The sequence below is a fragment of the Tachyglossus aculeatus genome, unplaced genomic scaffold, assembly GCF_015852505.1.
Source record: "Tachyglossus aculeatus isolate mTacAcu1 unplaced genomic scaffold, mTacAcu1.pri scaffold_101_arrow_ctg1, whole genome shotgun sequence".
Taxonomy (NCBI): Eukaryota; Metazoa; Chordata; class Mammalia; order Monotremata; family Tachyglossidae; genus Tachyglossus; species Tachyglossus aculeatus.
In genome coordinates, this window is record NW_024044842.1 from 1,418,172 (window position 1) to 1,445,914 (window position 27,743).

General features: G+C 48.3%; 2 protein-coding genes across 4 annotated transcripts in view; one reads left to right on the forward strand and one right to left on the reverse strand.

The window, feature by feature from the left end:
• Positions 1-4,686: 4,686 nt before the first annotated feature.
• Positions 4,687-11,422, reverse strand: LOC119922278 (HLA class II histocompatibility antigen, DR alpha chain-like). 2 transcript variants are annotated; one of them, XM_038742248.1, is made up of 5 exons: positions 11,273-11,422; positions 7,189-7,434; positions 6,368-6,649; positions 6,025-6,175; positions 4,687-5,783 (listed from the first exon to the last, which is right to left on the reverse strand). In XM_038742248.1, exons 1-5 carry the CDS (start codon positions 11,352-11,354, stop codon positions 5,780-5,782), a joined length of 765 nt encoding a protein of 254 aa, XP_038598176.1. In that variant the 5' UTR covers positions 11,355-11,422; the 3' UTR covers positions 4,687-5,779. The 2 variants fall into 2 exon arrangements, with proteins under 2 accessions (XP_038598176.1, XP_038598177.1); XM_038742249.1 differs by lacking the exon at positions 4,687-5,783 and having other exon boundaries at positions 6,021-6,175.
• Positions 11,423-12,596: 1,174 nt separating this feature from the next.
• LOC119922251 (H-2 class II histocompatibility antigen, E-S beta chain) overlaps positions 12,597-27,743 on the forward strand; it is a 30,862-nt gene continuing 15,715 nt past the window's right edge. The window contains exons 1-6 of one of the 2 annotated variants that reach the window (XM_038742213.1): positions 12,597-12,747; positions 18,452-18,721; positions 23,024-23,305; positions 23,841-23,951; positions 24,402-24,425; positions 25,251-25,599. In XM_038742213.1, the coding sequence (XP_038598141.1) occupies positions 12,648-12,747; positions 18,452-18,721; positions 23,024-23,305; positions 23,841-23,951; positions 24,402-24,425; positions 25,251-25,264 (801 nt within the window). In that variant the 5' untranslated portion in view covers positions 12,597-12,647 and the 3' untranslated portion in view covers positions 25,265-25,599. Of the gene's footprint in view, positions 12,748-18,451; positions 18,722-23,023; positions 23,306-23,840; positions 23,952-24,401; positions 24,426-25,250; positions 25,600-27,743 lie in introns of those variants that run through there. The other variant, XM_038742212.1, reaches the window with a different exon arrangement.

Genomic DNA, 27,743 nt, shown 5'->3' on the forward strand with positions numbered 1-27,743 from the left:
GGGACAGAGGTCAGCAGTGAGATAGATGAGATCGAGGTATAGTGAGTAGGTTGGCATTAGAGGAGCGAAGTGTGAAAACATGGTGACCATTTGGATAGTGGGGATTCCGGAGGAAGAACTGACAGGACTAGTTATCTGAAAGAAAAGAAGGGATAAAAAAGAAGGAGGTGTCTAGGATCCTGCCAAGGTTATGGGCTTGAAATACAGGAAGGATTGTAATATTGTCAACTGTGAAGGGAAAATTAGGTGGAGAAGATTTGGAAAGGTTAGGGTTTCAGTTAAGATTAGAGTTGGAAATTTTCCTCTTCTCTCATTCCCTTCTGAATCGCCCTGACTTCCTCCCTTCATTCATTCCCCTCTCCCAGCCCCACAGCACTTATGTACAGTACTTGGAACATAGTAAGTGCCTAACAAATTCCATAAAAACAAGGAAAGATGTCCTGGTTGATGATGCCGATTATGGTATTTGTTAAGTGCTTAAGCTAGGCACTCTACTAAGTGCTACTGTAGATACAAGTTAATCGGGTTGGACACAGTCCCTGCCTACATGGAACTCACAGCCTAAGTAGGCAGGAGAACTGATATTTACTCCCAGTTTTACAGTTGAGGAAACTAAGACACAAGGAAGTTAAGTTACTTGCCCAAGGTCTCCCAATAAACAATTGGCACGGCTGGGATTAGAACCCTGGTCCTCTGGATTTCCAGGCCCGTGGAAAAAGAGGAAATATGAGATTGCAGAGGAGAGAAGTCAGGGCTAGTGAGATACATTTGGAAGTCATCTGTATAAAGGTGTTAGTTGAAACTTTAAAAGCAGATGGGCTCCCCCAAAGAGTGAGTGTAGATTGAGAAGAAAAAAGGATTTAGTGTAGAAGATCTCTTATGAGAGGAATAAACCAGATAATCCAGGGACATGGGGAACAGGGGTGATTAGGAAGCAGGGGCTCCCCACCCCCATCCTGGACAACTGCCACAGCCTCAGAGACCCATAGATCCTGATTTTGCAGTTTCACTCTGTCGGGACTTTCCTTCTTTTGAGCGGTCCAGAGGAGAATGAACCAATCAGCAGCCAGAACTTTGTGGCATCATCAGTTACTGAGTGAAGCAACGGTCTGAAGTCCCCCACTTTGTGTGCTTCTCCCCTTCCCAGTGCATATTAAAAAATAGTCCGCCATTACCTTATTGTCCACAGGCAATAAACTTTTTGCCACCCTGTGTATTAATTATACAATTTTGAATATAAAAGTTAGGAGTTATTTATTATAAAATAATGCTTCATGCCTCTCAATGTAGTCTACTTTTAAGACCTTGGTCAGCGCCCACTCACCTCCCTGCCTTTTAGCATGGGACCTGATGATGTTTTAGACTTCAGTGACATTAATTCCATCACCATATAGCTTTTCCCCATCGTTTTTCTTTAAGTTGCTTTGCATATTGAGGTTCACTCGACCTTTTTCTTCCATCTCTGATTATCAAAGTAAATAAAAGCAAGGAGAATAAAAAATATTTGTTCCTCACTTTTGTTGGGTCATGGTACCTCAATCAGTCAATGATATGTGTGTGTGTAGGGCACAGATAATCACTTGGAACAGTATTCAAAAGCAGAAGATAGAGTCCTTTTCCTCAAGGAACTTATGTTTTAATGGGGAAGACAGGCAGACACAAATCAATTAAAATGTGCTCTGGAAGAAAAACTGATATTCCAACTGGCATTAATAGGAGCATGGAAATTAATAAATGTATATGTAAGTGGATAAATAAGCAAAACACATAAATCAATATCTTCGCGTATATTCAGAGTGGCTGAATAAACGTACGTGCTAATGGTGGATGATGGGATGACACCATTTGAGGTGGTGGAAATTAATCAGAGAAGGCTTCATGGGGAAAGTGGGACTTCAAGACAGCCTCAGAGATGGGGCGAACTGTAGCCTGCTGGATTTGATGGGGAGCTTGTTCAAGGAATCCAAGGTGGGATACTCAGGAACTGTAAGAAGATGAGTTTGGAAGAATAGAAGAGTGAAATTTAAGGAGTGAAAAAAGGAGGTGCTTAAAAGAGATTGTGCTGGTGGAGAGACTTGAAGCCAGTGTCTGTTTGATGTGGAGAGAGATGGGTAAGCCAATGGAGGTTATTGAGGAATACAGAAATATACTGAGAATCATTTCAGAAAGATGTGCTGGACAGCAGAGTATATTACAAATTGATGGGGGAGAGATTGGAGGTAGGGAGACCAGGGAGGAGTTTGCTGCAGTGCTGTGGGTGGAAGACGATAAGTGTTAGAATGAGGATTGTGGTCATATTGGTGAAGCAGAAGGGATAGATTTGGGAAATGTGTAGGAGGAAAATAGCATGTGAAAGTTAAGAGATTGTGAGGAGTGGAAGATGACAACAGGTGGCAGGCTTCTGGAGCAGAGAGGATGGTGATGCTGCTGACAGATGGAGAAGTTAATAATAATAATAATATTTGCTAAGTGCTTACTATGTGCCAAGCACTCTACTAAGCCCTGGGGTAGATACAAGATAATCAGGTCCCTCATTCTAAGAAGGATGGAGAACAGATAGTGAATCTCCAATTTGCAGATGAGGGAATTGAGTCTCAGAGAAGTTAAATAATAACGATGCCTTTTTGTTAAGCACTTACTATGTGCTAAGCACTGTTCTAAGCGCTGGGGGGATATAAGGTAATCAGGTTGTCCCACATGGAGCTCACAGTCTTAATCCCCATTTTACAGATGAGGGAACTGAGGCCCAGAGAAGTTAAGTGACTTGCCCAAAGTCACACAGCTGACAAGTGTCGGAGCCGGGATTAGAAGCTATGATCTCTGACTCCCAAGTCCGTGCTCTTTCCACTGAGCCGCGCTACTTCCGATGGTCAAGTTAAATGACTTGCCCATGGTCACACAGCAGACAAGTGGTGGCTCGAGATTAGAATCCAGGTCCTCTTACTCCCAGGCCAGTGCTCTGTCCTCTAGGACACAGTGCTTTTATCTAATATGCTTTCTTCTAGTAGTGTGAGCCCTTTGTGGGACAGGGACCATGCCCAGCCAAATTATAGTACATCTACTTAGTAGAGTGCTTGGTTTAAGGGCTTAACAAATACCGTGAAGAAAAAGCTTCTCCATCTCAAGGTACCTAGTAGGTGATCAATAAATGCAGCTGCTGTTGACGTTGATGGGTCCATGTTGGGAAAATCACAGTCCCAAGTATTTCTGGAGGACCAGTTGATTCTAGTCTAGTCTGATGTCCCACTTAATCTGGACCCCACAAGGCAGCAGCAGACACCTTTCTCAACCCTCATGCTCCACCCACGAAACCCAGAATGCCAAACACTTTCATCACCGGGCCAGGCAGTTTATCCATGGTAGCGGGCCCAACCACAGTCCCATAGTTCTTTGGGTAGCTTTTAGGCCTTCTCAAATCCTTGCCATTCTATGACATCTGTGCTTTATATCCCAGTGATAGTTCCCCAAGATCTCAACCCCCATCGGTACAGAAATTCCAGATACCACATTATCAACCACCTGGGGTTGGGAAAATGGGTTTGAGTGGTCCCTGGTCATGAATGAATTAATGGCCCTGGAGGGACTCACAATCTACATATAAAAAGGAGAGACAGGAGCCTGGTGAAGACACATAAGGAAAGATGATAAAATAAAAGCACTAAAACAACATAAGACAAAGAGAGTCAGGTAGCTGATGGCTAGAAGCGAACTCAATGAGGGGATGGACATGAGTCTTGTGGGAAGGGAGAGAGGAGTGTGGGAAGGTTGGAAGGCCTACAAACCCCAATCCATCATGCCAAAGAAGCTCCCTTGAGGTCCCTTATCTTTACCCTCAGTAGAGAGAGGTGTTAGGGAGGCGATGAAAGTCACCTATCAATCAATCATATTTATTGAGTGCTTACTGTGTGCAGAGCACTGTACTAAGCGCTTGGGAAGTGTAAGTTGGCACCTCGATCTTGGTTCTCTCATGTTCTACATCTTCTTGCATCCTGGAGAACCAATACAGAGTTTAGTGTTGTTCCACTTTCCTGCAGACTCAAGAACTCCAAGCATTCCAGTTGCTGAGTTGTGGTTCCACAGGCCTGGAACCCTATTTGCACCCCAGAATCAGGAGCCAAAACTTTCTGGAATTGGGAGCTGCAGTCTCCCAAGAGGTTGACAACTCAAGTCCCTCTGTCCCCTAACTCTTGACTACTCTAGATGCTTGGGTTTTCACTGTCCATCTGGACTGAAGCATCTGCCAAATGCTTTTATGTATGGTTGAGAAGCAGCGGAGGCCTTGTGGAATGAGCACCAGACTGGGAGCCAGGAGACCTGGGTTCAAGTCCCACCTCTGCCATTTGCCAGCTGTGTGACCTTGGGCAAGTCCCTTAACCTCTCTGGGCCTTAGTTTCCTCATCTTTAACATAGAAATGAAATGCCTGTTCTCCCTCCCTCTGAAATTGTGTGGCTAGGGGAAGTGTCTAAGCTAATTATCCCGTATCTACTTTGGTATTTACTCGGGGCTTGGAGCATATTAAGTGCTTCATAAATATCATCATTATTAGCATAAGTCTGGAGATAGGGGAGACAGACAAGGTTTGGGGTTTGGGTGCCAAGTGAGTGTTCGGGGAACAGAGACCAATACTGTGTTTTTCTTGTCCCCACCCTAGATGATCCCGTACAGAAGGACACAGGAGACTTCAGTGTAGACCCCAGAAAGTTTAATGGTTTCAGAGCATCTAATGGGTTTACAGCTGCCAATCAGTAAATGGGATTTATAACCAGTGGAGGCCATGCCGGCATAAAAATACAGCAGGTTCAAGTAAAGGGACTATGGGTTCATGAATTCTAGGTTAGAGACTTGCATGCTACAGAAATGTGGGGCCCGTGCCCACCCCCCTCCCCTCACTGGCAATGCCAGCCCAGCATAGCATTGTACATTGTACCATTCTAGGCCAAGCAATCCCAGTTTCACAGAAATAGTGGGTGATGAAGCAGAAGCTTGCTTTTCTGGCACTGTCTTGTGGACAAGCATGAGGTTGCCACAATTTGTTCATGACCAAATCGATGCCAAACACTCATATTTAGTGGTGCTCCTGCACCAACCTGACCCTGAAGGCTATTATGGATCAGTGGCTGCTCAAGGTTGTCAGGGAATAGCCTCGATTCAAGATGACCCATCCTCCGGGATACATGACTGACTTCCAAGGGAAAACTTGGGATGGAGGAGAGCGGATGTCAAGTAGGGGAAACATCATTTAATGTCCAGAACATGGGTCAGTTCCAGGATGCTTGTGGTCTTAGTGAGGGTGGAGTCCACAGCCGTGAGGGATTCTGGGAAACTCTCCTTGAGCTCTAGGGGGATTCCTGTTGGTCGCCAAGGATGCTGGATTCCACCAGGGGAGAAAATCAGATGTATGGGGGACAATTGTCCTAGGGAGCTACTCAGAAGAGCTGAATAATTGGGCAAAAAATCAATAACATTAGGGACATCAACAATGAGCTTGACTGGGCAAAGGGGAGACAGAGAGGAAGTATAGAAAGAGGGAGGGAGGCAGGGAGGCTGAGGTGAAGAGTAGACATGGTGTGCCCAGTATGGAGAGTCAGATGGAGGGGTCGGGGGTCAAAGGGCCAAGGTTGGGAGGACATGTGGATCTCATCAACCAGTGGGAGTTGGGTGATGCAGAGTGAATGGAGCAAATCAGCAGGAACAAAAATTATGGAGAGAGACAGGTGGAAGCCAGGGCAGGAAGCCGGGGTCTCTCACTCACGGGTGACTCCTCCCACTGAAAGGTCTTCACCTGGAATAGGAGAGAAACTCTATTACCTGCAAAGTCCTGGGTTCCCTTACGTAGGCTTTTTCCACTACCCAGTTTACCACTGTTAACCAATCCCATTGCTTTGTCTCCCACCATGTTCTTCTTTCAGGTTTTCTGTATTGATTTCAGCTGTCACCACCCAGCACTGGCTGGCTCTGCCCTCCCCATCCCTCTGACCACCCCCTATGTCTCCAGTTGGGTTCCTAAAGAGCTCCCAACTTACAGGGGACCCTGGGGCCGGGGAGCATTGCCCGAACGCAGGCCTCTGATGGTGAGGATGGTGCCCACGATGATGCCCACCAAGCCCACGGCCAGGCCCAGGGCGCAGACCAGAGTCTCTTTTGTCTCAGACAGGGGAGATGGCACATCGGGTTCTGGAAGGAGGAAGGATACACAAGGTCAGAGCACTGTGAAGGGTAGGGAAGAGTGTTTTATAGGAAACAGGACACCCAGGTTCTGGGCGAGGAACGGGAATTCGGAGAGGAATCTGAGAGATCAGAATTAGACTCCTGGGTCCTAAGGAGCTAGTGGATCGTGGGGCGGTAGCTGGAAGGGGGATTACATACCCCAGTGTTGTAAGAGTGGCTTTTCCAGACCCCAGTGCTCCACCTGGCAGTCATAGAAGTCGTCGTCAGAGGGGATGAACGGGAGGTAGTGGAACTTGCGGAAGGAGTGGTCACTGCAGGGGTAGAAGTCCGTCTCGGACGCGCCCTTGCTCCATGGCTGCCCATTGCGCAACCAAGAGATGTTGACCACCGGTGGGGAGAATTTGTCGACAAAGCAGATGAGGACGTTGGGCTGCCCTATCTCTACGGGGTTTTCAGGGAACACGGTCACTTCGGGGGCCACTGTTGGGGAGGAAGACATGACATCAAAGTTGAGAGCAGAAATGACACTTGGCTCCTAAGGTGGGGAGGACAAGAGTGTTAGAGTTAGGGAATGGCTGATGGGATTTGAAGAGATTACAGGTCAGAAAGACCTGATTTTGGGTCTTTTCAGATCTCCCCAAGGGACCTCAGGTGTTGTTAGAATCCTGGGATAAGCTAGGGTGGCATCTGGCCTATGGAACTATGGGGAAAATGATGGATTTGATCTCACAGTGGGACCCCTGGGGGATAGTCCTTGAGTGGTTAGGGCTGTGATGGGAGTGAGGGAGTCAGAGACTGTATAGCCAGTTCCAGGATGTAGCCCAGAGGGAAGCCTCCATTGGTGGGAGGAGTGGGACCTCAAAACTGGTCGGAGTTTAGAGCTGGACCCCTGCGTGAAGGTGGGGCTTCTCTTGTTGGGGGTCCCAGATTCCCCTGGAAGGGGAAAGTCAAGACACCAGGGAGGGTCAGGGGGGCTCCCTAGTCTAGCTGGGCTCCCGGGGAGGGGTGGGCGCAGGTACCATTGGTGGCGGGGGTGTGGTTAGAACGTTTGATCAGGATGTCCATGTTGGCCTTGTCCACAGCGAGGTTGGCCAATCCTCCCTGTGCCTCGAAGCTGGCATAGTTGCCAAAGTCAGCTAGGCGCCAGACCGTCTCTTTCCTGTCCAGGTCCACATGGAATATCTCGTCCCCGTCAAACTCGAACATGAACTCCCCCGTTGGGTTGTGGGTCTGGGAGAACTCTGCCTGGATTATCGTATGTTCCCCTGCAGGGGTGAGAAGGCAAGGGGGAGAAATTGAGGGAGAGAGGTTTCATAAAGTTGAACTGAAAGCGAAAATGCACACTCCTTTATTATGGGAAGGAAAAGGAGGAATTTCAGGAGGAAATGGGATGGGCGTGAGAGGGAAAATAGGGTGGAAAAAGGGGGAATGATAATGGTAGAAACCGGAAATGGAACGAGTGAGAGAGAGAGAGAGAGGAAGAAAGGTGAGTAGGCTGGAGAATTAAGTATGTATATGTTGTGTGTGTGTAACCCTGACACACACACATACACACACACACACACACACACACACATTTCCTGCCCATCCCTAGAGGGTTGGTAATAAGAAGGAAATGCCCACCCATACCCACCTGTGGGCTCTCCTCTCACTCTGAGTCCCTCCACCAACTGCCCAGTACTAGGAGTCATTGTCCCATCTCTGGAGGACTCAGAACACCCCAGGGGGCAGTTAGAGACTCATCGGGCCCTGGGTAGGGGAGACAGAGACGTGGCCAACAGCAAACACCCCAGAGAGGAAATCAACATGGGGCAAACATGAGGTTCCATGGGTTGTGGGATGGGAGTGAATGTTAACCATATCACACCCCAGGGAGGGACCTAGGACAGGGATAATAATAATAATTGTGGTTTGTTAAGCACTCACTATGTGCCAAGCACTGTAGTAAGCACTGAAGTAGATACAGGAAAATCAGGTCTACCGTGGGGCTCACAGTCTAAGTAGGAGGGAGAAGGGTAACTGAATCCCCAATCTGTAGATGAGAGAACTGAGGCACAGAGAAGTTAAGTTAGTTGCTCGAGGTCTCAGAGCATGTACGTTGTGGAGCCAGGATTAGAACCCAGGTCCTCTGACTGCCAGGCCCAAGCTCTTTCCACTAGGCCATGCTGCTTCTCAGACTTGAATTCCAACTCTCCCGACGGGCTGAAGGTCTGGGAGTTCCCTGCTCCTCTACAGGGGAAAGAATGGAAGGAGGAGGAAAGGATTCATTCATTCATTCAATCGTATGTACTGAGCGCTTACTGTGTGCAGAACACTGTACTAAGCACTTGGAAAGCCCAGTTCGGCAACGGAGACAATCCCTACCCAACGGGCTCACAGTCTAGAAGGGGAAGACAGACAACAAAATAAAACAAGTGGACAGACATCAATAGCATCAATATAAATAAAAAGAAATACAGATATATATGCATGATTAATAAAAGTCCTGCTCAACTGGGCCTCTTCATTGTCTCTTTCAGTCTTGTTTCCCTAAGCCCTTGGGGGTAAGAGTAGGGTTGTGTCAAGGGGGCAGGTGGGGCCGTGTGTCCAGATGTTCCAAAAGGAAGTGGGTGCATTGCTCCAGGGATGTGAACCCCAGGGTAGCCCCAGAGACCTCCGTCCAGTTGTTGCTTCAGGGCAGGAGGGTTTCTTGAGGCAAATTTTCTCCTTTAGAGATTAACTCTCTCATGAGACAGGTCAGTGAAGGAGCAACCTTCTAAACCCTACTCAAATCATATCTCCTTCAAGAAACCTTCCATGACTAATCTCTCATTCCCTCTACTCACTCTTCCTCGTTTTTCGCCTATTACACTTAGATCGATACCCCTTAGATGCTTCCACACAGCAATTAGGTACAAATCCAAAATTTTTCATTACATATACATAATGAGTACAGTAAATTCCCCGTAGTCAGGGACCCTATCTACCAACTCTATTGTATTGTACTCTACCATGGTTGTTACCTAGACAATCAAAGGTCAGTATGTGAAGGTGGGCATCACCTCTACTGAGTTTTCATCCACTTTAGAGCCGAGTGAACGCTAATAGCTTAATGAAGAGGCCAGTGGGGCTTGTCCAATATCCCTTGGGAATTTCTGAGGAAATAAACTGGGGAAAAAGCAGCAAATAGGGTTGAGGGCCTTCCAGCCTGATGAAGAAAGGATTCCTGCCCCCATTTTCCACAGAGTTAGGCCGGATGAAGCAGCTTCTTCTGACCAATAACCATTGAGATTGATCCATGCACAGCTTCCCTGACAGAGTGGTTTTCTGGAAAGACTGAGACTGTACAAGGTGACAAAATACGTGTGTGTGTGTGTGTGTGTGTGTGTGTGTGTGTATGATTTTACACTCATGAACCTAAGTCCCATAATACCAGTAAAGAAATAAACTCCATCGACTCAGAATCGTTTCTCAGTTCCCCCTCCCACTTCCTCCTCTCACTGCCACTGTAAGGGGAGGGTTGGAAAGGGACTTCAGAACTAGGCACAGAGAAGGTAAGTGACTTGCCCAAGTCACACAGGAGGTACGTGGGAACCGGGATTAGAATCTAGGTCCTCTGACTCTCAGACCTGTGCTCTTCCCACTAGGCCACACTGCTTCTCAACCTCCAACCTGAACAGGCCCAATGGGCTGTGTGTCTGGGAGAACTCAGCCTGGCTTAGCATATGCTGCCCTACAGGGAAGAGAAAGGGAAGAGGAGAAAAAGATGTCTAGAACAGCTCTACTGTCTGTCAGCTCCACCTATCCTGTTGTGGGCAGGGAATGTGTCTGTTATATTGTAATAATAATAATTATGGTATTTGTTACAATGTGCCAAGCACTGTGCTAAGCAATGGGGTGGATACAAGCAAATCAGGTTGGAAGTGTTCCCAAGTGCTTACTTCAGTGCTCTGCACACAGTAAGTGCTCAAGAAATACGATTGCCTGACTGACTTCTTCCTCTCACTGCCACTGGGGGAAAGGAAGGGTTGGAAAGGACCCACAAAACTAGGGAATGGTCAGTATGCTCTGGCCTTGGCTGAAGCTGGACAAACCCTACCCTGACCAGAGCTCAGTCCCAGAGCTGAGAACATGCAGGATTTTGTCTGGATGAAGATGCCAGGCTCTGGCCACTACCACAGTCCAGCCCTCAGTGGTGCCCTGCAGGGGGATGGGGGATGGTTAGGGCAGTGACTAGAAGGATGGAGCAGGAAGCTGTCTACATGCACTGAATCCTTCCGGCTTTCACGGGACCGATTCCCATAGGGAGGACCACAGCAGAGATGGAGCTGTCCCACCACACACTACTGCTATGCCCTCAGCCTCCAGCAAAGTCACAGAATTGCAGACCAGAGTGTGGAGGCCTCCTGCCAGCAGGCTCCCCAAAAGGAAGAGGAGACATCCCTGAGATCCCCATCACAGTTAGGAGGGGAGAGAGCACAGTGGGGGTGACAGGTACCTTCTGTAAAGAATGAATCATTGAGAGGTGCTGGGCTGGAGAAATTTAGCCCATGGACATGTCCTAGGGCCTCAGGTCTGCTCAATTAATTTCTTTTGTCCTCTGGTGTCAATTTTATGTTAGTCTTCTTCATTGGAATAGAATCTCCTTGCGGTCAGGGAACCTGTTACATTGTTATTCCGTACTTCCCAAGTGCCTAGTGCAGTGCACGACACCAGGTGTGCGATCCATAAGTGCTACGACCACTAAATTTTCTTCCTACTACGCAGTATTCCTTAGCCTTCCCAAGTGCCCCAAAGGAGAGGGAGCAGAGACCCCAGGTTCAATATCCCCAGGGTAACTCCGGGGGCTTCGTTTCAACAAGCTCCCCCATAAAGGAGGGAGGGGAGCACCCTCCCCACAGAGATCCTCACAACATCGAGTAGGCATTAGAGAAAATAGGGGAGAGCCATGCACCTGTGGAATGGAAAGGGCCCTGGAGGAAGATAAAGTAGGAGGGATTTGGGCAGAAATTGGCAGGCCCATTTGAGTTATAACTGGCCTAGGGTGATGCAAAATGTTCCCATTTCCATCTCTTCCCCCCCACCACACCCCAGAGTTTTGGGGTCCCACGCTGCGGTACTCACACTTAATAGCTCTGATGCAGTGGGTGGCCAGGAGGGAAGCCAGGGTGAGAACCCTCAGGGCTAAGGCTGTCGTTGGGGCCATTCTCCTCTCGGAGGTCTGAACAGCAGCAGCTGCCCAGAGCGGTGGAGCAGTGGTAGAAGAAACAGGGGCAAAGAGCGTTGGGCTTGAAGTGACCGATCTGGGAGAGGGAAATTCCAGCCAAGCTAGTCTCAGCCAATCAGAAGGATCCCCTGAGGTGACACCACTGTTGCTGGGTTAAGGGGCTGTGTGAAGGAGCCAGTAGAGGAGATAGCATAATTCCCCAAGAAGGGACCCCAGAACAACTGAAGGGATACCCCAAATTTGAAGGTATGTGCCCCCCTCCACGCCTCCCTCAGCTTCTGTCCATCAGGAAAGGATTAATGTGGATGCAGGGAGAAACCACCCTGACTTGATAGGCAAACTCCAATCACAGGGGCATCCAGGTATCTGAGAATATTTCTCCTTTAGGGGTAATAATAATAGTAACAACAACAGTGGTAATAATGGTGTTAGTTAAATGCTTACTGTGTTCCAAGCACTGTACTGAGCACTGGGATAGATATAAAATAATCAGGTGCATGGGGTTCACAATATAAGAAAGGAGAATAGGAATTGAACTCCCATTTTACAGATGAGGAAACTGAGGCACAGAACAGTTAAGTGACTTGACCAAGGTCACCCAGCAAGCAAGTGACTGAGCCGGGATTAGAACGAGGGGTTCAATGATCTCTTCCAGCTCCAAACCATTTTAGCCCTCCTTATTAGGCTGGAGACCCTACCTCCTCAGCTGTCCCATTGAGGCTCCGGTGGCAGAGACCCCCAGAGACCCAAGGGGCAGACACATCTCACGTACTCTACCTTCCTTCAGGGGCTAGGTGCACTGACCCTGAGGCTGCCTCTGCCCGGCTCCCGGGAAGGACCCAGGAATTTAACCGGTCAATTCTCCCAGCTCAGCCACCTCTCACTCTCCCAATGAGTTGTCCAGGGAATGTGTCTGCTAATTCCGTTGTATTGTACTCTCCCAAGTGCTTAGTACCTTGCTTGGCCCATAGTAAGCGCTCAATAAATACCACTGATTGATTGCCTGATTGATCTGAGTTACTGAGGTTTCCACTGTCCAAAAAGTTTAAGTATAAAAGTTGAGCCTTCAAGGACTATCCCTGCCCAGAGACTGATGACACTGGACATACCTAATGCTGATTGGTTCATTCACCACCGGATGACCAATCCCTGGGGGGACAGGGGGAAGCCCTTGCCTCTTACCCTGAGAGATTTGGGGGGCAGGTGGCATTGGGTGGGAGCCGTCCTGATTGCTATTCTCCTCACTTCCCCACCCTCTCTCCGGCCTACAGGATGGTGTCTCTGCGGGTCCCTTGGAGTCTCTGGGCAGCAGCTGTGGCAGTGGCGCTGATGGTGCTGACATTCCCTGGGGCTGGGGGCCGGGAGCCTCCAGGTAAGTCCAGAGAGGTACCCCCATTGAGCCCGGCATCCTGACACGTCCCTGTGGGCAGAAGGGGGATCCAGAGGATGCCCCACTCCAACCCCATCCTGGGAGACTGGCTACATCCAGATGTAGGGGTGCAAGGTCAACTGCTACTCCCCTTCTCCAATCCCTCTCAGGCTGGACTGCTATCAACCACCAGAGATAAAACATCCCAGAATCCTGGTCCTGCCAGGGGCATGGGGAAAAGGCTGGGGGTTTGGGGAGAGCCACTCCTGGGGGGATCTCGGGCAGGGAATGGGAGACATAAAACAAGGTGGATAAAGTCGAGACTGGGGGAGAGGACGGGAGAATCTCTAGAGTTATTAAGGATTATAGAGAGCCCCTTGTTGTGGTCGAATAGAATAGGAAAGTTAGTACACTGCAAGCTTCTGAGGGCTCTTCTGTGGTACTTTGCCAAGTCCCTAGTGTGCCACACATAGTAGATGCCAATCAATTCTGGTGATGAGGTAAAGAAGAGGGAGGAGAAGGAAGGGGAAGAGGCCAGAGTGAGGATTAGAACCCTAACAGGAGAGGCAGCGTGGCCTAGTGGATAGGGCTCATGCCTGGGAGTCAGAAGGACCTGAGTTCTGATCCTGACTCCGTCACTCGTCGGCTGTGTGACCTTGGGCAAGTAACTTCTGTGTCCCTCGGTTACTTCATCGGTAAAATGGGGGAGAAAACTCTGAGCTCCATGTGGGACATGGACTGCGTCCTACCTGATAAGCTCATATCTATCCCAGGTCTTACTACATTGCTTGGCACACAGTAAGCGCTTAACAAATACCATTAAAAAGAGACCATAGTGGAGAATTTCTGACTGGAGCCACGGTGCAGGGAAGAGCTAATAGAAATCGAGAAAGGTGAAATAAGGCTGTGCTAAGGGTCAGGTTAATAATCAGTAAATCAATCAATGGTATTTATTGAGCAGTTACTATGTGCAGAGCACTGTACTAAGGCCTGGGGGAAGAGTACAGTACAACAAAATAACGGAGATGTTCCCTGTCCATAACAAACTTACAGTCTAGAGAGAGAGAGACAAACATTAATATAAATAAATAATTTATAATATTCATTCAATCGTATTTATTGAGTGCTTACTGTGTGCAGATCACTGTACAATTTAAAGGTATGTACATCAGTGCTGTGGAGTTGATGCGTTGTAGGTTAATAGTACTAGTAAAAAGGTAATAATAATAATGTTATTTGTTAAGTGCTTATCACATGCCCGGGACTGTACTAAGCACTGGGGGGAGGGGGGTGAAATACAAGAAAATTGGGTCGGACTTAGTCCCTGTCCCACAATAGTCTCACAGTCTTATCAGCTGTTTGACTCTGGGCAAGTCACTTAACTTCTCTGTACCTCAGTTCCCTATCTGTACAATGGGGATTAAGACTGTGAGCACCCCGTGGGATAACCTGATCACCTTGTCACCTCCCCAGAGCTTAGAGCAGTGCTTTGCACATAGTAGGTGCTTAATAAATGCCATTATTATTATTAATATCCATTTTATATATTCAATCATATTCATTGAGCACTTACTGTGTGCAGACCACTGTACTAAGTGCTTGGAAAATTCAATACAGCAATAAAGAGACAATCCCTGACCATGATGGGCTCTAACAGATGAGGTAACTGAGGCACAGAGAAGTGAAGTGACTTAACCCAAGGACACACAGCAGACAATTGGTGGAGCAGGGATTAGAACCCAGGTCCTCTGACTCCCAGGACCATGCTCTATAATAAGACTAGTAGTAATCCTAGTAGTAGTAGTAGTAGTAGTATTTATTCATTCATTCAATCACATTTACTGAGCACTTACTGTGTGCAGAGCACTGTACTAAGCGCTTGGGAAGCACAAGTGGCAACATATAGAGATGGTCCCTACCCAACAGTGGGCTCACAGTCTAGAAGGGGGAGACAGAGAACAAAACAAAACATATTAACAAAATAAAATAAATAGAATAAATATGTACACATAAAAAAATAAATAAATAGAGTAATAAATACATACAAACATATATACATATATACAGGTGCTGTGGGGAGGGGAAGGAGGACAAGGAAGGAGAGGAAGGAACTACTACTAGTAGTAGTAGTAGTTGTAGTAGTAGTAGTAGTCATAGTAGCAGCAGCAGCAGCATTTCTTGACCATCTACTTTGTGCGATACATTGTACTGGGTGCTTGGAAAGTACTGAATAAAGTGACAGGTTCCCTTCCCACGAGGAGGTTACAGTCTAACTGGGAAGACAAATATTAAAATATTTACAACAAGAGCAGTCAAAATAATTTATTGAGTACACACATACTCACTCATGCACATGCACATGCACAACCAAAAACACACGGAGACACAGATATACACGCAAACACATTTGGCGATAGATAACAGATAAGTGCCTGAGTTGGCTGAAAGGAAGATATGTCTCAGTGTGATGGGAAATGAATCCAGGAAAATTTCTTGGAGTAGCGGGGTTTCAGCAGGGCTTTGAATGTGTAGAGGGAAGTGTGCTCTTTTTGAGGTGAGGAGAGGGGCGGTTCCAAGGGTTCAGTTACCCCCTCCTACCTCACCTCGCTTCTCTCCTTCAACAACCCAGCCCGCACCTTTCGTTCCTCTAATGCTAACCTTCTCACTATACCTCGGTCTCATCTATCTTGCCACCAACCTCTAGCCCATGTCCTGCCTCTGGCCTGGAATGCCGTCCCTCTTCAAATCCAACTGACAATTACACCCCCCCGCCCACCCACCTTCAAAGCTGAAGGCACATCTCTAAGAAGACTTCCCTGACTAAAACCTCATTTCTTCTTTTCCCACTTCCTTCTGCATCGCCCTGACTTCTGCTGTTACTCACCAACACCCCCAGCCCCACATTATTTCTGTCCATTTCCGCAATTTATGTATATTAATGTCTTTCTCCACCTCTAAACTGTAAGCTCACTGCGGGCAGGTAATGTGTCTGTTATATTGTCGTGTTGTTCTATTCCAAGCACATAGTACACTGCCCGGCACACAATAAGCACTCAGTCAAAATGATTGATTGATTGAATGCCTACACCCTCTGGCATTCCTCTGGAGGAACCCCCATTCCTCCTCATCCTCGACAAGCCCCTTTCCCACCAACGCACCTCTCTGCGACTCTTCCTTTCCTGTCAAAGCACTCCCTGTCTTCCCGTCCCCTTTCAATCTAACCATCCCCCCTTCACAACCAATCAATCAAGGAGAGAATTGGAGGAGAGGAACTTGAGGCAGGGGGTTTAGAGAACCCGCCCAAGGAGTTTAGAGAGGATCATCATCATCAATCGTATTTATTGAGCGCTTACTATGTGCAGAGCACTGTACTAAGTGCTTGGGAAGTACAAATTGGCAACATATAGAGACAGTCCCTACCCAACAGTGGGCTCACAGTCTAAAAGATCCGTAGGAGGGAGATGGGGCAATAACTGGAGGTAGCCATCGGGTCAAGGGAGCATTTTTTATTCATTCATTTGTATTTATTGAATGCTTATTGTGTGCAAAACACTGTTAAGCACTTTTGTAGTGGATAGGGCACAGGCCCGGAAGTCAGGAGGTCATAATAATAATAATTAATAATTATGGTATTTGTTATATGCTTACGATGTGCCAGGCACTGTACTAAGCACTGGGGTGGATACAAGCTAATCAGGTTGGACACAGTCCCTGCCCTGCACAGGGCTTACAGTCTTCATCCCTGTTTTACAGATGAGGTAACTGAGGCACAGAGAAGTGAAGCGGCTTGCCTAAGGCCACACAGCAGGCAAGTGGCAGAACCAGGATTATGACTCCGGCCCATGTGTTATCCATAGATTGTGGTTTCTAGTCCTGGCTCTGCCATTTGTCTGCTGTGTGGCTTTAGGCAAGTCACTTCACTTCTCTGGGCCTCAGTTACCTCATCTGTAAAAAAATGGGGATTAAGAGTGTGAGCCCAATGTGGGACAAGGACTGTGTCCAACCTAGTTCATTTATATCTACCCTGGTGCTTTGAGCTCGTTGTGGGCAGGGAATGTGTTTGATGCTATAGTGCACTCTCCTAAGCACTTAGTACAGTGCTCTGCACACAGTAAGTGCTCAATAAATATGATTAATAGTAATAACAGTGCTTGGCACATAGTAAATGCTTAACAAGTACCATAGTTATTTAGGGAAGCAATGTGGCTTAGTGGATAAAGCACTTGCTCTGCCACTTGTCTGCTGGGTGACTGTGTAAAAGACTTCTCTGTGACTCAGTTATCCCATCTGTAAAATAGAGATTAAAACTGTGAGCCCAAAGTGGGACAACCTGATTACCTTGTACCTACCCAAGCGCTTAGAACAGTGCTTGGCACATACTAAGCACTTAACAAATATATTTTATTATTATTATTATTATTATTATTATTATTATTATTTCTCTGGGCCTCAGTTCCATCATCTTTAAAACGGGGATTAAGACTGTGAGCCCATGTGGGAAAGGGACTGTGTCCAAACTGGTTATCTTGTATCTGCTCAAGGGTTTAATACAGTGTTTGACACATAGTAAGTGCTTAACAAATACCGTCATTGTTATTACAATATAACAATAAATAGTCACATTCCCTGCCCACAAGGAGCTCATCGTCTAGAGGGAACTTGGGCATGTTTGAAAGCAGTGGGGAATAGTGGTAATAATAATGATGATGATGGTATTTGATAAGTTCTATGTGCCGGGCACTGTACTGAGCACCGGGGTGGAAGCAAGCAAATCAGGTTGGACACAGTCCCTGCCCTGTACGGAGTTCACAGTTTCCATCCCCATTTTACAGATGAGGCCACCGAGGCCCAGAGAAGTGAAGTGACTGGCCCAGGGTCACACGGCGGACAAGTGGCCGAAGCGGAATTTGTTAAGTGTTTACTATGTACTTCCCAAGCGCTTAGCACAGTGCTTTGCACACAGTAAGTGCTCAATCAATCAATCAATCAATCGTATTTATTGAGCGCTTACTATGTGCAGAGCACTGTACTAAGCGCTTGGGAAGTACAAATTGGCAACACATAGAGACAGTCCCTACCCAACAGTGGGCTCACAGTCTAAAAGGGGGAGACAGAGAACAGAACCAAACATACCAACAAAATAAAATAAATAGGATAGAAATGTACAAGTAAAATAAATAAATAAATAAATAAATAGAGTAATAAATATGTACAATCATATATACATATATACAGGTGCTGTGGGGAAGGGAAGGAGGTAAGATGGGGGGACGGAGAGGGGGACGAGGGGGAGAGGAAGGAAGGGGCTCAGTCTGGGAAGGCCTCCTGGAGGAGGTGAGCTCTCAGCAGGGCCTTGAATACGACTGAATGAATACGACTGAATGAATGAACTATGTGCCAGGCACTGTACTGAGCGCTGGGGTGGATCCAAACTAATCGAGTTGGTCACCGGACCTCTCCCCGGGGGGCTTACAGTCTCCATCCCCATTTTAAAGATGAGGTCACCGAGGCCCAGAGGAGGGAAGTGAGATGCCCGAGGTCACACGGCAGACAAGTGGCAGGGGCGGGATTAGAATTTATGGACTTCGTACTCGGAGGTCCGGGCTGTAGGTTGGCAATGGGGGGCGGGGGGCAGGATGGGGGGTGTCCCCTCCCCCCGGCCACACTGTCCATCAGCCAGGCCCGGCCCGCTCTGTTCTCCCCGCAGAGCATTTCCTGCTCCAGGAAAAGTTTGAATGTTCCTTCCACAACGGGACGGAGCGGGTGCACTACGTGGTCAGACACATCTACGACCGGCAGGAGATCGCGCGCTTCGACAGCGACGTGGGCGTTTTCGTGTCAGTGACCGAGCTGGGCCGCCCGGACGCCCAGTACTGGAACAGCCAGAAGGACTTCATGGATGGGAAACGGGCCGCGGTGGACACGATCTGCAGGCACAACTACGGCGTGAGTGATGGCTTCTTGGTGCAGCGCAGAGGTGAGCAGGGCCGGGTCTCCCCTCCCCTCCCCGGGCCGGGCCACCATCCCCACGATGGGCCCCCCACACACACGTCCCACCGCCGCCTGGGTCTTTCTGAAACCACATTCCTGATTTTCTTTCATTTTTTCCGGGGCTTATTATGTGGCAGGCACTGTACTGACCCCTGGGACTAATTCAAGCTAGGTGGTTTTTAAAATGGTATTCGTTATTTAATTGTATTCATTAAAGGCATTCTCATAATAATAATAAAAATAATAATAATAGTAATAATAATAATCAAGCCACTTGTTAAGACTTCTAGACTGCGAGCCCACTGTTGGGTAGGGACTGTCTCTATATGTTGCCAACTTGTACTTCCCAAGCGCTTAGTACAGTGTTCTGCACACAGTAAGCGCTCAATAAATACGATTGATTGATTAAGCGTTCACTATGTGGGAGGCACTGTACTAACGGCAGGGTGGGTATCCTTTAGACTGTGAGCCCACTGTTGGGTAGGGACCGTCTCTATATGTTGCCAACTTGTACTTCCCAAGCGCTTAGTACAGTGCTCTGCACACAGTAAGCACTCAATAAATACGATTGATTGATTAAGCATTTACTATGTGGGAGGCACTGTACTAAGCGCAGGGTGGGTATCTTTTAGACTGTTAGCCGACTGTTGAATAGGGACTGTCTCTATATGTTGCCAACTTGTACTTCCCAAGCGCTTAGTACAGTGCTCTGCACACAGTAAGTGATCAATAAATACGATTCATTGATTGATCCACCCCCCAGTAAGGTTGGACCCGATCCCCATCCCCCGAGGGGCTCACAGGCTCGATCCCCATTTTACAGATGAGGCACAGAGAAGCGAAGTGACTCGGCCAGGGTCACACGGCAGACAAGTGGCAGAGGAGGGATTAGAACACATGACTTTAAGATTCCCAGGCCCATGTTCTAGCCACTCTGCCGTGCTACTTCTTACTATGCACCAGCCACTGTACTAAGTGCCGGGGTAAATACAAGCTTATCACTTTGGATACAGTCCGTATCCCATTTCTTTTAATGCTATTCCTTTTAATTTTATTGTATTATATTCTTTCTGTTAAGGCTTTCCTATGTTCCAGGTGCTATCCTAAGCACTGGAGTAAACACAAGCTAATCAATTTGGGTGCATTCCATATTCCTTTTAATAATGCTATTCATTATTTTGTTTTATTTTATTTTACAGTATTTGTTCAGTGTTTACTATGTTCCAAGTAATAATGATGGTACTTCTCAAGCGCTTACTATAATAATAATAATGATGGTATTTGTTAAGCGTTTACTATGTGCCACACACTGTTCTAAGCACTCGGGTAGATACGAGGTATTCGGATTGTCCCACGTGGGGCTCACAGTCTTATTCCCCATTTGACAGATGAGGAAACTGAGGCCCAGAGAAGTGAAGTGCCAAGCACTGTACTAAGGTACAGTTCTACTTGCTGGGGTGAAGACAAGCTAATCAATTTGAATGCAATAAAAGTCCAGATTTTAAAAATACGATTCATTATTTTATCGTATTCTATTTCTTAAAGGTTTACTGTGTTCCAGGTGCTATACTAAGCACTGTGGTAAATGCAAGCTAATCAGTTTGGACATAGTCCATGTTCCATTTTTTAAAATACTATTTGTTGTTTTATTTTATGGTATTTGTTAAGTGTTTACTATGTTCCAGGCACTGTACTAAGCCCTGGGGTAAATACAAGCCTATCATTTTGGATGCAATCCATGTCCCATTTTTTTTAATGCTATTGGTCATTTTATTTTATTCTCTTCCATTTTATTTTATTTTATTTTATGGTATTTGTTAAGGGTTTACCATTTTCCAGGCATTGTACTAAGTGCTGGGGTAAAGACAAGCTAATCAATTTGGATGCAGTCTATGTCCTACATAAGTCATAGTATTACTCTCCTTTTTACAGATTAACTACTCAATCAGTCAATAGTATTAACTGAGCACTTACTATGTGCGGAACACCGTACTAAGCATTTGAGAGAGTACAACAGAATTAGCAGACGCATCCCCTGCTCATAACGAGCTTGCAGTTTAAAAGGGGAGGGGGAGACAGACGTTAATATAAAATAAATTATTTATAATGCATAATAATAATAATGGCACTTATTAAGTGCTTACTATGTGCTAGGCACTGTACTAAGCACCAGGCTGGATACAAGCACATGGGGTTGGTCACAGTTTTTGGCCCACATGGGACTCGTAATAATAATAATAATAATAATAATAAATAAAATAAATAAAATAATAAAATAATAATAATAATAAAAAGGTTGGTATTTGTGGAGGGGGAACGGAGTTTCAGTCCAGGGGGAGGATGAGGGAAAGGGGTCAGCTGCGAGGTAGATAAGATTGGGGTACAGAGAGGATGCCGGCACTAGAAGAGCGGAGTATGCAGTCTGGGCTGTTGGAGGAGAACACTGAGGTGAGGCAGGCTGGAGAGAGCTGATTGCTAAGATGAGGTTAGTAGTGAGTTACAGAGAAGTGAAGTGACTTGCCCAGGATCACAAAGCAGACAATTGGCAGAGCCACGATTAGAACTCAGGTCCTTCTGACTCCCAGACGTGGGCTCTATCTGTGACGCCATGCTGCTTCCCATTGTTATCAATCAATCCATTGTATTTCCTGAGTGCTGCCTATGTGCAGAGTGTTGTACTAAGGATTTAGGGGAGTACAGTATAACGGAGAAGTCACTTGGTGAAGTCACTTAACTTTTCTGTGCCTCAGTTCCCTCATCTGTCAAATGGAGATGAAAACTGTGAGCCCCACGTGGGACATGGACTGTGTCCAATTTGACTGTCTTGTATCTACCCCAGGACTTACTACAGTGCCTGGTACATGGTAAGTGTTTCACCAATATTATCAAAGAAATCAATGAAATCCCAGGAGTGAATCCAGTGCCTGGCACATAGTAAGTCCTTAACAAATAGCATCAAAGCAATAAATTAAAAAGTGGTAGATACAGGATTAGAACCCAGGCCCTCTGATTCACATGCCTGTGCTCTTTCTACTAGGCCATACTCCTTTCCAGAACAGCATGCAGATGAGGTAGGGCATGGAGTAGGGAGGACTGGTGATGTCAGCGGCACGGAGGGGTGAAGGCCTAGGGGCCCGGACGGGTGAAGGACTAGGGGGTGTGGAGGGGTGGTGAGGAAGGGAGTGCAGAGGGGCGATGGGCTGGGGTGTGTGAAGGGGAAGAGATGAGGGTGTATGCAGGTATGCTGGGGAGCATGGCGGCCCAGAGTCGCAGGGGGGAAGAAATCCAGAGGTGGTGAGATGAGGGTCATATCGGAGCAGTGTGTAGGGGGCACAGAGAGGAGGTAGAGTAGGGGGGATACACAGGGCAGTGAGGCAGGAGGCAGGGAAAAGTGGCAGGACAGGGGGCGGGGAAGGAAATTGGGAAAGGGGGCAAGGAAGGACAAAGGATGGTGAGGGAAGGGAGTGGAACATGGAGGGGCAATGGGTAGGGAACTTAGAGGGGTGCATGGGGACGGGTCATAGAGGGGCTCAGGGTAAGAAGTGTTGAGGGGATTCATTCATTCATTCAATGGTATTTATTGAGCACTTACTGTGTGCAGAGCACTGGACTGGGCACTTGGGAAGTACAAGTCGGCAACATAGAGAGACGGTCCCTACCCAACAACGGGCTCACAGTCTAGAAGGGGGAGACAGACTACAAAATAAAACATGTAGACAGCAGTCAAAATCGTAAGAACAAATAGAATTAAAGCTATATGCACATCAACAAAATAAATAGAATAGTAAATATGTACATGTAAAATAAACAGAGTAATAAATCTGTACAAACATATATATCAGTGCTGTGGGGAGGGGAAGGAGGTAGGACGGAGGAGATGGGGAGGAGGAGAGGAAAAAGAGGGGCTCAGTCTGGGAAGGCCTCCTGGAGGAGGTGAGCTGTCAGTAGGGCTTTGAAGGGAGGAAGAGAGCTAGCTTGGCAGATGAGACATAGAGGGCAGAGGGTAAGGAGCACAGAGAGGCGATGGGTAAACATCTTATTTTCTGTGGAAGCGTTTACTACGGTGCCCTGGCCAACATGAGTGCTTTATAAATACCACCATCACCTCCATTGTTACTTAGAAAGGGGTGGAAGCTGGGGGTGGGGGGGCTGGGGAATCCAGCAAGAAAAGGAAGCACCAGCAATAATTAGCTTCAGACGGGACAGGAAGCCCTTGGTGCTACTGGGTTGCCTGAGGGAGGACAGTCCCATTGTCTCTGACTTCTTCTCCCCTTCCCTCCTCCCCCAGTCCAGCCCACAGTGAAGGTCTCCCAGGCAAAGACAAAGCCCCTGGAGAGACACCAGACGCTCGTCTGCTCTGTGACGGGGTTCTACCCGGGAGACATCCAAGTCCAGTGGTTGCGGAATGGACAGGAGCAGAAGGAGGGTGTCGTGCACACGGAACTGATGCGTCATGGAGACTGGACCTTCCAGGTCCTGGTGATGCTGGAAACGACCCCCAAGAGCGGAGACGTCTACACCTGCCACGTAGAGCACACCAGCCTGCAGGGCCCCATCACCGTGGAGTGGAGTGAGAGGCCGCCCCTGCCCCGCCCACCCCCAATGCAACATCCTGTGGCCGGTGTTTCTCCTTGGCCCTCTGTGTCCTGGGGTTTTGCACCGGCATGAGCTCCAGCACTATTGATTTCATCACTATGGAGACTGGAGAGATCCTAGCCCCTCCTATGGAGATCAGAGGACCCAGCCACCCTCCCCTCAAGGCCCTGGGCACATCTTTAAGGGACTTGGGGAGTTGATCTGGGAGATGGGAGATTCCCCACAAGGAGACATTACCTGGGCCCCGGGTCCTGGACTTTCCTCTTCTATCCCTTCCCAGGCTGGGTGAGAGCAGAAACCCAGGATCCTTCCTGCCCTTTTACCTCTCACTTAGATGGGGACCCTGGGAGAAGGATGACCCTTGACCCCACTCTCCCCTCTCCCCCCGTCCAAGTTTCAAGAAGGGACCAGGCTACCTCCCGGCCTCTCTGTTCCCCAACTCCCAAACTGGCCACTAATGTCCCTGGTGGGAACACTGAGGGTGACCCCCTGTGACCTGTCCTTCCCAGGGGCCCAGTCTGAATCTGCCCGGAGCAAGATGCTGAGTGGAGTCGGGGGTTTGGTGCTGGGGCTCATCTTCCTGGCCGTGGGACTCACCGTCCACTTCAAGGGCCGGAAAGGTAACGGGATCTGGGATGAGAGCAGAGGCTCTCCCTGTTTTTCCCCCAGGATCTCTAGTGGGACTGGGACTCAGGGAGTTGGGGGTCTCTGGCCCAGTGTTCAGGTTTCCCTCATCCCTTAGAAGGGACTTAGCAGGGGAGTCCAAACTCTGTGCTCAGGGGAAGCCACTGGGGATAGAGTCTCTCCAAGCAGTGGCAGCAGGGCTGAGTAATGACAGAGCTCAGAGGGTTAACAGCAGCCAGGGGGTCTCCTGGTTTGTGGGATCCCTATGTGATTCCTCTTATCTCGGGGTGGATGCATTTCAAGCCATCCAATTCCGTAGTCCCGTTCCTTTCCCTCCCCTGAGTCCCAGCTTCTGGGCTCACTGGTCTAGTGGGGAGGAAGGGAGAGGGAGAAGGTCGGGGATCCGATCTGTTTCTGCCCAGCCTTATCATGTCTCTCTGTTCCAGGACACTCCGGCCCTCAGCCTGCAGGTAAGGTCTCTGATCTTTCCCTTTCCTGCACAAAGGACATGCCTCTCCACGCTTTGGCCCCTTGGGATCATCCGGACATGACAGGTGGAGCGGGAAGGGTCTGGGGGCTCTGGCCTACCTTGGAGAAGTTGTTTTTCCTCCAGCCCCAGACCTCCTCTCCCCACCACCTGTGATGGCGGCCATGGTGCCACTAGGTTGGGAAAAGGGAATTGGACACTACTTCATCGCTCACTCATTCATTCATTCCTTCAATCGTATTTATGGAGCGCTCAGTGTGCAGAGCACTGTACTAAGTGCTTGGAAAGTACAATTCGGCAACAGATGGAGACAATCCCCACCCAACAACGGGCTCACATTCTAGAAGGGGGAGACAGACGACGAAACAAAACAAGTACGGAAAGAACGCGGACCTGGGAGTCGGGACCTGGATTCTGATCCTGCCACTGCCACTTGTCTGCTCTGTGACTTTGGACCAGTCACTTAACTTTTTTGTGCCCATCTGACAATTAGGACTAAGACCGTGAGCCCCATATGGGGCATGGCCTGGGTCCAATCTGAATAGCTGGAATCTGCGCCAATGTTAAGTACAGAGCCTGGCACATATCGAGCGCTTAATAAGCACCATTAAAGAAAGGGGGAATTTCCTGGAGCGGTTTCTAGGAGATTCCACTTCTACCGACTACCATCAGCTAACACACTTGATTCCAGATGCCCCCGCCTCCAGAGCCTGAAATGAAAAGGCCATGGGTGTCCCCTATAGGAAAACTGATGTCGTGGATGGGGATTGGAGATCCAGAGTCACCTTGTCTTCCCTCTCATCCGCAGGACTCCTGAGCTGATCTCCACCGCTGTGTGCCCCGCCTACCAGAGCAGCTGGCCCTGCCCCTTGGAGGTGATCCTGTGCCTGATTCACCTCCTCCATTGCCCTACGACCCTCCAGGCTTCGACGTCCCCCTTCCCCACGCTCGCGGGCCCCCCTCCCTGACCGTCTTGGCAGAATCTTTCCCTCCTGGACCTCACGTTCGGTGGAGGCCGGGCGGGGGTAAAGGGGGGGAAATAAACCTCTGACTTTCCCAGCTCCTCCCCAGGGAATGAAGCAGCCCATCCTCCCCCTGTTGAGTTGATGTCTTATTTCCTGAAGCTTTTTCCCCATTAAACAGTGGGACTGAGGTCACTCTGTGGGTGCTGCATCTTGGGCCTCGGGGCTGGGGTAAAGTAGAAAGGTGCGGAGGGGGAGGGAAACGGGAGAGGGAGAGACCACATGACAGATAATGTTAGCCTGTTCTAGGATAGATGCCAATGGGAAATGGGACTTTTAAGGCCAGACCAATGCCATCCCTGGAGTGGCATTCGGGGGGCAATGGCCAGAACTGTGGCCACCAGACAGGGAAAAGGGATTGAGGACACTCCATGGAGCCCACACTCTTGTCAGATCAGCTTCATTTGAGACCCTGAACCTCAGCCTCACTCTGTCTCCTGGCAACATCCCTAATGAAGGTACTTGTTAAGTTCTTACTGTATACCAAGTACTGTACCAAGCGCTGGGGTAGATACAAGAGAATCAAGTTGGTCACGGTCCCTGTCCCACGTGGAGGTCCTAGTCTAAATCGGAGGGATTTAGATTTAATCCTCATTTTACAGGCGAGAAAATGGAGGCACCGAGCGGTTAAGTGACTTTGCCAAATTCACCCAGCAGGCAAGTGGCAGAGTGGCAGAGTTGGGATTAGAACCCAGGTCCTCAGACTTCCAGGCTTGTGCTCTTTCTATTAGTGCTTCGCAGCAATATACCTCAATTGCTGGCAGCCTTCAGTCAATAGATGCAGTCCTGCCTTCAATCAATCGGTCAGTCAATAGTATTCACCTTCACCAATCGCCTCAATGCCGCATGAGTATTCAATCAGTTCCACTTAGGGTAGGCCAGGCGTCCCTTTGCAGCGACAAAGGACTGTTACATGTCGCACTGGACAATCTTGGGGACAGAAACGTACAACTGGACGTCAGGCCTGGAGCGGGTGAAACCTCATGCTGTCCCAAAGGTAAAGGCAGAGGCCTCATCTCATCGCACCTGTCAATCATCTGTTATGCAGGTCCCAGCACAAGACTCCACCTACAACAGGAAGGTGGTGATTACATGCTACCTTGGTCTCTACAAACACTGATGCATACACATTCATACGCACAGTTGCGTTCACACATGTACTCACGCATCACTACACGTACATTCATCTGAACACTCAAAATGCCCCCTTCCGCAGCCCCCACCTACACACTGGATCACACAACCCCAATCAGGTACTGGACTTGCAGGGCACTGTTGGGACCCCTGTCCCTATCCCGGTTCTGGCTGTCTCGATTTCTCCTGAAACCGAAGTCCCCCTTGGGATGGGCTAAGAAGCCCGGAAACGAACGAGGGACAGTTCCCCAGCTGGCTCCCTGCAGCCCGTTCCAAGAGGCGCCTACCTCGGCCCTAAAAGGGAATAATAATGACATTTGTTAAGCGCTTACAATGTGCACTGTTCTAAGCGCTGGGGAAGGACACAAGGTGATCAGGTTGCCCCACGTGGGGCTCACAGTCTTCATCCCCATCTTCCAGTTATTAGTCAAATAATCCCGTCGAACCGCTTTCATTCCACTGTGTAATCCCCTCGGCACCCCCTTCCCAACCACAGCTCTTTTAATTCTATCCCGATAATACTAATAATAATGACAGTATTTATTCTATTCTATTTATTTTATTTTGTTAGTATGTTCGGTTTTGTTCTCTGTCTCCCCCTTTTAGACTGTGAGCCCACTGTTGGGTAGGGACTGTCTCTATATGTTGTCAACTTGTACTTCCCAAGCGCTTAGTACAGTGCTCTGCACACAGTAAGCGCTCAATAAATACAATTGATTGACAGTATCTGTTAAGCGCTCACTCTGTGCCAAGCACCGTGCTAAGTGCTGGGGTAGATACAAGGTCACCAGGTTGTCCCCCATGGGACTCACAGTCACGTAGCTCAGTTTGAAGAGCGCGGGCTTTGGTGTCAGAGGTCATGGGTTCACATCCCCACTATGCCGCTTGTCAACTATCAATCAATCGTATTGATTGAGCGCTTACTGTGTGCAGAGCACTGTACTAAGCGCTTGGGAAGTACAAGTTGGCAACATATAGAGACAATCCCTACCCAACAGTGCGCTCACAGTCTAAAAAACTATCTGACTTTGGGCAAGTCACTTAACTTCTCTGTGACTGTTACCTCATCTGTAAAATGGGGATTAAGACTGTGAGCGCCCCGTGGGACAACCTGATAACGTTGTAACCTCCCCAGCACTTAGAAC